We start from the raw sequence: 11,223 nt of genomic DNA, 5'->3' as shown, positions 1-11,223 counted from the left end.
ATATATATATATATATATATATATATATATATATGCAGGAATTATATATATATATGCAGGAATTATATATTTAGCTGCAATGACACCGACACCGACACCGACATTGTTCATAAGGAATAAATTTAATAAAATAGTGCATTAATTAGGTGGCCAATGATAATCTAGCAACCATAAGATGTGCAAGTATATATAAAGTGCCACCACTTCTCTCATTGTAACCAACATTCCTCAGAGAGTACACATCTTGCATGTTAGCTCTCTCTCTCTCTGGGCATCAGATACATTTTATTTTTATACATATTAGTTTTTCCATAGCTCTCAATAATATTCACCTGCGTGAAAATTCCAACTTCTGTTCTTTTTTACTTATTAATTAGAAGCTATATATAAATATAATGACAATATTTTGAAGAGATCATTATATAATTTATCATGCCTTTTGTTATTTCTTTGAAATGTCTATATATTTGGTTATTTCTTTTGTGTTGCTACTACTAGTTGAAGTCCTTTGGGGAGTTCATTATTACCAAAGGCCTTTTCATTATGTGTATTTTATGCATTTCTTCCATTAGTTGCACTTGCATGCATGTCTAATTATCATATATATATATATATATATATATATATATATATATATATATTACATTAGATAGAAACTCATACCTTCGACAAAAACTCATACTCCCACGTATATTTAAAGTTAGGTTGGTCTTATCATTCGGGTAATTCTCTTATTGATCGTATGAGTACACATCCAATTAACACAACATCAATCGTCCCTTCTCCTCATATTGCTTCCCACTTACGGAAATGTACTTCTTTTTTTCAAGAGGAGAGGTTCCTTTCTTTCTTCTAATTGGTAAGAAATCAATTTTTTCTTCAAGTTCCTCCTACAAACTTGAAAGTTCCGAATGTTAAAAAGTATCACTAAATTATAACCATTAATAGTAAAAGATTGTATAAAAAGATAGAAGAAAAATCCACTAGCCCTAATACCATACACACACACACACATATATATGATTCATACCGTATCAAGACACAGGTTGTGCATCAAATTAGGAAACATATAATGGATTGAAAATTAAAAACACCAGTTGTATAATGAAAGAAATTAACGATATGGCAGTTGGGGAATGTCAGTGGTTTGTGGTTGATAGATACAGATACATAGGAGTAATGAATGATCTCATGTTGTCTCCCGTTTTATATATATGTATATGTATGTATGTATGTATGTAAATCAAAATGTCACACTCTTTTGAAAATAAATCCCTGCAGCAAGCAATTATACTAATATAGTTTCATCCCACGACGGTCCAGACGAGCCAGCATGGGACTAGGGACACGTGCCGCCAGCTGGTCCCATTATTATTATTATTATTATTTAAACTTAGGCATATAATTTAAAAAAATCTATAAAATGCTCCCATAAAATTATCCTTTTTCAAAAATTTCTCTATTTCTTTTCTGTTCTTTTCATTCTTACTCCTCTTTTCTTCTTCATCATTTGTTTCTTATTTTTTTTTTTTCTCTTTAAATATTTACATTATCTTTATTGAATCAAACTTTTATTTTTTTTCTTCAAAGTTATCTCATATATTTTTCTTTTTATTTTCTTCACTTGTTTTTAACAATTGTAATGAGATTTTTTTTTTTTTTAAAAAAAAAAAAAAAAGAAAACTATGTAAATAGCATATTTTAAAATAATGCAATAAAAAGTTACTATGTCCGTATTTATGTTTCCGAATTAATTTTATAGCAAATATTTCTTGAATTATTAAATACTATATTAATTTTGAATAATGCACGGTCACTATACTTCTATTCATTAATTTATAATCTTGTTGCTACGTTAGCTAATAAAAATATATTTTATCCTGTTTAATACAATGTCCCTTAAATTAATTCCTAGCTCGGCCTGGACTCCAATGATTGTTTTTATTTATGTATGCTTGCTAAGATATCATGAATAATATTAATTATGGTTTTTAATTAATATTATGTTGTATCATGATATAGCATTATATCATGAAGATGCAAGATGGGTACTTTTCCAAGATGTTAATTTATTTATTTATATTATTTTAGGTTTTGGAAGACATCAAGTGAAAGAAATTAAGAAAACAAAAAATGTGGAAGCTTATACAATCTGAAGGTGACGATCCTCGGGTTAAAAGCACCAATAATCATATTGGTAGACAATTTTGGGAATTCGACCCTAATCACGGAACACCTCAAGAACATGCTCAAGTTGAAAAAGTTCGTGACGAATTTCATGAGAACCGGTTTAAAGTCAAGCATAGTTCTGATCTGTTAATGAGACTTCAGGTAAGACCATATATAGTTCTAAAAATTGAATTAATTCGATAATTAGAATAAAATTGTTTTCTGTTTTCATACTTCTTAAGAAATACGTTACCCAAATTAACGTGCCCATATATATATATATATATATATATATATATATATATATATGTTGTTTGAATTATTACTATTTTTATTTGTGATGTGTGTAGTTTGCAAAGGAGAATGAATGTGAGAGGAAGTTACCAAAGGCGAAAGTGATCAGAAATGAAGAAGTAGCAAGTGAAGAAGAAGTGGTAACCACATTGAAAAAGGCACTGAGTTTCTACTCAACTCTCCAAGCTGAGGATGGGCATTGGCCTGGGGATTATGGCGGGCCTTTGTTTCTTCTACCAGGCTTGGTAAGAACCACCCATTTATTTCAATAATGGGCCTCTATCTCAATAGTACGACTTCCCCTTTTCGAATGGAGATATTCAGAGTCCGGTCCGATTGAGACCGATACTTTTGAGTCCTAATGCATTACAAATTATTTAAATTTATAAATATATTTGGATTCACTGTTGATGTAGTACGATTATAGAATAACAAGTATACATTTTTTAAATTTAATATGTCTGAAAAAAAAAAACGCTTAACTTTCATTTTCTTATATTTAAATTTAATATGACAAAGTATCATTCTATTATTATATTACATAAGCTGTGGGGTGACAAAAAGAAGATATACATATATATATATATATATATATATATAATATTGATAAAAAAAAAAAAATGATATTATCATATTATGAAGCATTCCTTCATTTTGTAGATTATCAGTTTGTCTATGATGGGGGCCGTGAATGCAATTTTGCCACAAGAGCATCAAATTGAGATACGTCGTTACATATATAATCATCAGGTAATTCTTTTATTTATATTTAATTGCCCGGGCTGACCCAAGCCCAACTTGAACCTCAAAATGTTTTCGTGGGATATATGTTAATAATATAAACTATTGTAATGCTATATTCTGCTATAATAGATGGTATCTAATAAGTACTCGTTTTAGAGTGTTTATTTTAATAATTGTGGCATCAATTGATAAAAAAAAATGAATAGAAAGTTTTATTTTTATTTTATAAAATAATTGCACATATGCATAGAAAATTTAAAATTGTTAGAACTAATAAACGTGCTGATAAATTATTTTCTTGTTGGACTGCAGAACGTAGATGGGGGATGGGGATTACATATAGAAGGGCGCAGCATTATGTTCTGTACGGCTCTCAATTATGTTGCCCTGAGATTGCTTGGAGAGAGAATGGACGGTGGAGATGGAGCCATGGACAAATCAAGGAAATGGATTCTTGATCATGGTGGAGTCACCTACATTCCATCATGGGGAAAATTGTGGCTCACTGTAAGAAAAATATCTATAAGAGTATTAATCCCACATACTAATAAATGATTTTTTTTTTTTTTTTTGAAAACAGAATAAATGAAATTTTGGTTAAGCTCCTTTTAGCCACTTACCCAAAATAACATGAATGATACACCAAATCTGATTTAAGAGCTCTCTCTCTCAATCTTTTTTAACACTATTATTTATTTTTCGGAGAATAACACTATTATTTATTGCGACAAAAAAACTGTAACACATCATCACCCATAATTTTTTGAGTATTGCGATAATTATTTATAATCTCTCATGGTAGTGTAACAAGTTTTATATTTTTTTAATATAGATCAATAATTATCACTGTCATCGTCTCATCTCATGACAACTACTATAATCATGGTAATGAATATGTGTTATCATGAAAACTATCATCTCATGAAGTTTACCAAAAAATTAAAAAAAGAAAAGAGATCACCTTATGTAGATGTAAGAGGAAATAAAATGTCTACTTGTAAACAATTTGTTAGGTACTCGGTGCATACGAGTGGAGTGGCAACAATCCGCTACCCCCGGAGACATGGCTCGTCCCGTACATTCTTCCTATACACCCAGGTTCTACATTTTCTTTTTTCTTTTTGTTGTAAATTTTAATTTCTATGCAAAATTTCCTCTAAAATTATGGGATCCACCAACCCTCATATATATATATATATATATATTTGTCTCTGTGTTAGATTAGATTATAGGAAGAGAAAACTGGGGACAGATGAAATTATACACACAGATTTTATCCATAAATTACAAGTTCTTATGCAAATATGTTTAATACATGAATCATGAATGTACATAAGCTAAATATTTCTTTTTGAATATATGCTATTTCCATACATAACACACGCATATATATATATTACCAATGATACAGGACGAATGTGGTGTCACTCACGGATGGTATACCTGCCAATGTCATATTTATATGGGAAGAGGTTTGTAGGGCCAATGAATGCCACTGTTTTATCATTAAGAAGAGAGCTTTATACACTTCCCTACCATCAAATTGACTGGAACCAGGCCAGAAGCCTATGCTCTAAGGTACCCTTGATTCCCACACTTTAAAATTGATAACAATTGCCTACAAGTTGCCTGATTAGAAAGTAGTAAACAAATAATAATAATAATAATAAAATAATATGTTCCACACTCAATGAGTTGGGAAAAAGTTTGAGTCAAGATTGGCCTAAATTTTTTTGGGTTCATCACAAGCGTATGTTGGCTTGGCTCATTTTGTAACCCTATGTTGATAATGGTACAAGGAATTCTGACTATTTATGTAAGTGGAGGCTAATGTCATTAATATTATGACGTTATGATAACATTAGCTAATACTTATATAAAATCATTTGGATTTGTCCGACTGTCGGACTCCCTATCATTACTCATAATACTATGATGGAGAGAATAAAACTTCTAACCGACGAGTTTTTAAACAAGGAGAATTATGAAATTTTCAGACATGATATCATAGTTCAAGACATATATATAGTAAAAATAATGGAACTTTTTTTGACATGATGAGATTTTGTGTTACAGGAAGATCTGTATTACCCACACCCTATGCTACAAGATATGATCTGGAGTGGTTTGCATAAGGTTGTAGAACCTCTTCTCATGCAATGGCCTTTTTCTAGGCTAAGACAGAAGGCACTGGACACTGTTATGCAGCAAATCCACTATGAAGATGAAAACACACACTACATATGCCTTGGACCTGTCAATAAAGTTGGTACTTTTATCTCACTCACACATTAATTCTCTCTTTCTCAATGTAAGAAATCAAGGGTATGTTTGATTCACTTTTCTGAAAATAGAAAAAGAACAATGTGAAAATTAGTTTTTTTTTTTCCCTTTACAAAACTAAGTTGAGGAAATGTGGTTATCTATTAAAAAAGTATTTTATTGTTATTTGGAAACCGTTTTTAAATAACTGAACGGAACAGACTCAAAGATTCTACTAGGTCTGGAGGTTGACAATAATTATGAACATGGATGAATCACAATGTGTGCGTGTGTAATGAACTGTGGTGAACATGCTCTCAAATCACTTTTCATAAAAGTGTTCTGCTTCAAATGTTTTTTTCCTAGTTGGTACTCACACACTTGTCTCTTCTGAGACTTGAACCCCTGGCCTCCCTTTGGACAGTAAGAAATTGATACCGCTAGGCCACTGGTCCGTTGGTCAAATGTTATGTTTCGTGAAAGTGAAAACAACAGCAACATCAAACGAGGCCTAAATATTATGTTTCGTTCCAGTTTTTGAAGTTGTACAACTTAACACTAAGCTAAATTTTCTGATGAAAACAGGTGCTAAACATGGTTTGTTGTTGGGTGGAAGATCCAAATTCAGAGGCATCCAAATTGCACATCTCAAGGATCAAAGATTATCTTTGGGTGGCTGAAGATGGCATGAAGATGCAGGTTATCTGTTGTATATTCTTCCCAATCTTTCTTGTCACACTTGGCTTTTCCAAACCTTGTCCAATTGGTTCTACTTCTATAAATAATTCAAGGACTTTGGATGCTAAGTAAATCAATACTTTGACTGGAAGATATATATATATATACGAGCTGATTAACATAATATAAACAATTTTTTTTTTTTTAATGACAGGGCTATAATGGATCTCAATTATGGGACACTGTTTTCGCTGTTCAAGCTATACTTGCAACCAACCTTACTGATGAATATGGTTCAATGCTCAAAAGAGCACATGAGTTCATTAAAATCTCACAGGCATGCCATTTTAATTGTGGAGAACTGTTTTCATCAATTGCAAAAAGAAAATCATTCTAATCAAGTCAAATACTTTAAACTGTTTGCTAAATCTGGATTTTGTTTTTAGGTCAGGAGAGATAGCTATGGCAATCTTAGTTCCTGGTACCGACACATTTCTAAGGGCGGATGGCCTTTCTCTACACCGGACAATGGTTGGCCTGTTTCAGATTGCACTGCAGAAGGTTTGAAGGTGATCTTTAGGGTTCTTTTTTTGGTCATACATACATTATTACAGAAGCAGATCCTTCATGCCCTTTCTTTAATCCATTTCAAAAGAGAACACGAGTTTCAATAGGGTGATTCAAAACTTGCAGATGTCTTTCTCTTCAGGTCTTTGTTTTTCAATAGAACAGCACTCCTAAGATCAACACATCACATTGAAACAGAGTGCAAAAGTTACACTGAGAACCATGTTTGAATACTAGTAGTCCTAAATGTTTAAGGGAACAAAGAATAAGTCCAACAACGTATATGAAACATTCATATTTTGGCAAGAAAGTGTTCTCAAGCATGAATGCTGAAAACTGAATTAAGAGAGTTAGTTTGACGTTAAGTCTAAAAATTGTTCGCTCCTATTGTCACCTAATTTACATGCCAGTGTTCATGTTGTTCAAGATGCTACTAAATTCATCTGCAGACAGCACTCTTGCTATCGAAAATGCCAGACAACATTGCTGGAGAAACAATAGCACCAAATCAGCTACACGACGCAGTTAATCTTATTCTCACTCTTCAGGTATTACCTTTAAGTTTATTAACTATATGCATTAAATTCTATGCTGATGCTCCATTTGTTTCGTCGTAAAATATCTTCCTCAAAAAATATTTTCCTTTTCTGGATAATTATTATCATTATTCGGTATTTGACAAAGGTCTAGCTCAAGGTTGAGGTCGAGTCTATTGAGTTAGGCGTGTAAAATAACTTGCCGAAAATTGATGAGTAAATTATTTTTGTTAGGTTTCAATAAAATATTTTACTTCGTAAATATTTTACTTAATTTTTGACAACCAAACCCCCAAAAACAAATTAAAATTTTTCTAGATCATAGTCTAGATCTAAAACTGCAAGCACTCTTCCTTCCAGACTGGACATCAATAATCTTCTGAGTTTATGGTTCTCTCTGCAGATTTATAAAATTTAATGACTACAGATTACTAATCAAAACTTGGTTCTTTTTGCTTCCTGTAAGTAGTGGGAAGCACTATTTTGGGGGTCCAAGGACAAGTGATCTATGGGACTGCCATTTTTCCTTTCTATCACATTCTAACGGAGTTCATATTCATTCTCGTAACCAAACAATGGAAATCTTTTATGAGAACTTGGTTCGGCAAGGTGGCCCTCTCTCATGCCCCAATTTAATCCAAATACTACGTTGCCTTAATTGAAAGAATTAGTTGTTTCTATTTCTAATTAAACTCATTTTTTTTTTCTTTTTTCTTTTTACCAATGTAATGAAGGAAAATATAAATGTTTCATGCTACACAACATGCTTCTTTACAGTAATAATTCAATTCTTAGTACCAAAGATTTAAAACTTTTACATTGCAGAACAACAATGGAGGATTTGCATCATATGAGCCCACAAGATCTTATGCATGGCTGGAGGTAAATTCTCTCTCTCTCTCTCACACACACACACACAGACTATTTGTAAGGCATTAAACAAGTACGGAATAAAAATCTCCATGCACCTTGTTCCCCTTGCAGATAATCAATCCGGCAGAATTATTTGGAGATGTCATGATTGACTATCAGTAAGATCACTCAGAATCCATTACCTGAACAGAGTTCATAACATTATTCACTGCCACAATCTCAGTATTGTTTCATCAATCACATCACATTAACATTAGCAATATAAGTTCTGCTATTCTTTAATTGCTAAGAAAACCTTAGTGTAATCTAAGGCTATTAAGTTTTTTTCTCAAAATGAAATATTAGTTCTCTCTATGCTTCTTCGGAAGACGATATTAAGTTTTTTCTCAAAATGAAATATTAGTTCTCTATGCTTCTTCAGAAGACATATTAGGAAACCAGAAAAAAATTGATAATAAAGAAGAAGACGAGAAGAAAAACAAAATTGCTTCCATATAATACAGTTACTGCCTAAAACTATGGTATTTATAACATTGAGTGCATGTATCATGCATGTGCACACACACACACATGCTTATGTCCTCAGTTTTCATCTGCTTTTAACTAGTCACAACATTATATTGCAGGTATGTAGAATGCACCTCAGCAGTAATTCAGGGACTTAAATTATTCATGAAATTGCATCCAGAACATCGAAGAAAGGAAATAGAGGCATGTATTGCAAAAGCACTCGACTTCATTGAGACCATACAGCTACCTGATGGCTCATGGTTTGTTTTCTTCTTCTATAAACTGATTAGTTTGATTATCACTACATATTGTTGAAGTATCTTAGGAGGGAGGGAAAGAGTATATTAAATGACTTAGATGACGAAGATTTGCAACTTCCAAATGTGGCATCTAAATAAACATATATAAAAACAAAAGATTATATGCTTAAAAAAGTATTCTTGGAACCAGGGAAAAAAAAAAAAAAAAATTTCTAGATGAAAAGTTATGATATTCCAACAAAACTGAAGTGCACAACTCAGAACATCCATAAATTTGGCAACCCTTCTAATTTCAGTCACATTAGCACTTACTAAACTGTTTTGTTACTTAAATTCATGTAAAACTCCAGTACTCATGGATTCATTAGGTATAAAACATCTCATATGGTTTTAAGTTCTGAATTAGGTACGGGTCTTGGGGAGTCTGCTACACCTATGGGACATGGTTTGGGATAAAAGGGTTGGTGGCTGGTGGTATGACTTATCAAAATAGCTATAGCATCAGAAAAGCTTGTGATTTCCTACTATCCAAACAGCTCGACTCTGGAGGCTGGGGAGAAAGCTACCTTTCATCCCAAAACAAGGTAAGAGTTCTACGGTTGATTTTATTTTTTGAAACAATTTCTATAACACTTTGAACCACTATTTTGAACTCATAACCTCCAATTCACAATTCCTTACCCAAGCACCAAGCAATGTTTTTAAACATCCAATTTACTCCCAAGAGTTTTAAATGAACTTTTGCTACACTTCCAATATATCAGAACCTTCTTGATTGTTATTATTATTTTAATTCTAATTGAAAAAACTATTAGATTCATCTTTTATTTATCTATCTTATATATAAGTACAGGTATACACAAATATTGAAGGGAACAATCCGCATATAGTAAACACTGGATGGGCAATGTTGGCTCTTATTGAAGCTGGGCAGGTAGGTCTAATAAATAGTCTCAGCTTTTATCATATTTGATTTGATTAAAACGTAGCTGCAAAAAATTACGGAAAACCAATTGGATAGTCATTCTTATGATATTTTTATATTAAAAATGGAATAGGCCCTGAGAGATCCAAACCCATTGCATCGTGCTGCGAAGGTGTTGATTAATTCCCAAATGGAAAATGGAGACTTCCCACAGCAGGTAACTTATATAATGGGGAGATATATCTATATCTATGTAAATATGTGTGTGTCAGTGTGTGTGTAGAGAGAGTAGTTGGATTACAAGCTTGACTAATTTATGGGTTTTTAAGTTATTTATTTATATTTTAAAATAATCTTGACAGGAAATAATAGGAGTCTTCAACAAGAGCTGTATGATAAGCTACTCTGCCTACAGAAACATCTTCCCCATATGGGCCCTTGGAGAATATCTCAATCATGTTCTACTACCTTCAAGAAAATTTTAAATGTACAAATTATATTAATAAATGTGTATTTTTGTATAAAAGTTAAAATTAAATGAAAATAATGTTGTGCATATTTAGAGCCCTAAGCTGCCTTAATAAAACTGACTGGTGTTTTCCCTTCCAAAACCTCGCATTGGACGATAGTTACCAACAACTTAGTAATGGAGAAACCATTGTCATGAATGTTCTCTAAAATTGTCTGGTTTATGACTGAATTTCATGGATGGTTTCCTTGCACTATTAATTCATCCCACTAAATGTAAATTAACAGAATTAAAATTTATTAATTTGGTGTAGAGACAACTGAGAAATTTCAAAAACAGAAACATTTTGGGCACTTGTCAGACTTGAATCTCAATCCTCATATGTGTAGGACCAAAATTCAAATTCAGGTTTCTTAGTACGTTTCACAATTGATGTCCACATGCTTTGTGATTTGGCAGCTCTTTGTTTTGGACTTCTAGACTGCTTATGTTGCTTCCTTGCCTAGACATAGATCTGAAGGAAAGGCTGTGTCTGATTCACACCACTTGAAGCAAAAAAAAAAAAAAAAAATTCTTCTAATTCAGTGAGGAAGACTATAAATACTCCAATAACCGTTGAAGACTAGAATTCTAAAGGAAAATTTGGGAAAAGCCTCGAGAGAAGTTTATAATCTGTAAATAACTCAAAATCATATTGATAAGACTTGGATACAACAGATATAATAGATGCTGTCCCTTTTATAAGACACTATTAATGACACTTACTTTCCCAAGAATGACTTTCAAAATCCCCATAGATCTTTAATGACAAATTCTGCAGTTCCCAGGACATTTTCAGATTTCACATACCACAATTACTACTTTAATAGACTCTGACTAGACACTTTTCAAGACACTGTTGACTGACTCAGTCTTGACTAGAGACACTGTTAATTA

At 32.2% G+C, this 11,223-nt stretch overlaps 1 protein-coding gene across 1 annotated transcript; it reads left to right on the top strand.

The window, feature by feature from the left end:
- Nucleotides 1-2,133: 2,133 nt before the first annotated feature.
- On the top strand, nt 2,134-10,303 carry LOC132276896 (cycloartenol synthase 2-like). Its single transcript, XM_059778536.1, has 18 exons — nt 2,134-2,331; nt 2,520-2,708; nt 3,124-3,213; nt 3,520-3,714; nt 4,221-4,305; nt 4,619-4,785; nt 5,284-5,472; nt 6,055-6,168; nt 6,362-6,484; nt 6,594-6,716; nt 7,164-7,262; nt 8,076-8,132; nt 8,235-8,281; nt 8,750-8,893; nt 9,300-9,477; nt 9,747-9,827; nt 9,952-10,035; nt 10,181-10,303. Exons 1-18 carry the CDS (start codon nt 2,134-2,136, stop codon nt 10,301-10,303), a joined length of 2,286 nt encoding a protein of 761 aa, XP_059634519.1.
- The last annotated feature ends 920 nt before the right edge of the window (nt 10,304-11,223 follow it).

This window comes from Cornus florida, unplaced genomic scaffold (genome assembly GCF_030987335.1).
Source record: "Cornus florida cultivar Cherokee Brave unplaced genomic scaffold, ASM3098733v1 CherokeeBrave_3.0.0_Hap2_Chr10, whole genome shotgun sequence".
Taxonomy (NCBI): Eukaryota; Viridiplantae; Streptophyta; class Magnoliopsida; order Cornales; family Cornaceae; genus Cornus; species Cornus florida.
This window is presented reverse-complemented; position numbering and strand designations above follow the sequence as displayed.

What these genes read in the sequence shown, in the direction of transcription:
- LOC132276896 (XM_059778536.1), top strand. Translation starts at nt 2,134, where the DNA reads ATGTGGAAGCTTATACAATCTGAAGGTGACGATCCTCGGGTTAAAAGC. An exon ending in GATCTTATGCATGGCTGGAG is followed by an intron (nt 8,133 to 8,234) that starts GTAAATTCTCTC and finishes TTCCCCTTGCAG; the next exon opens with ATAATCAATCCGGCAGAATT. An exon ending in GATGTCATGATTGACTATCA is followed by an intron (nt 8,282 to 8,749) that starts GTAAGATCACTC and finishes ATTATATTGCAG; the next exon opens with GTATGTAGAATGCACCTCAG.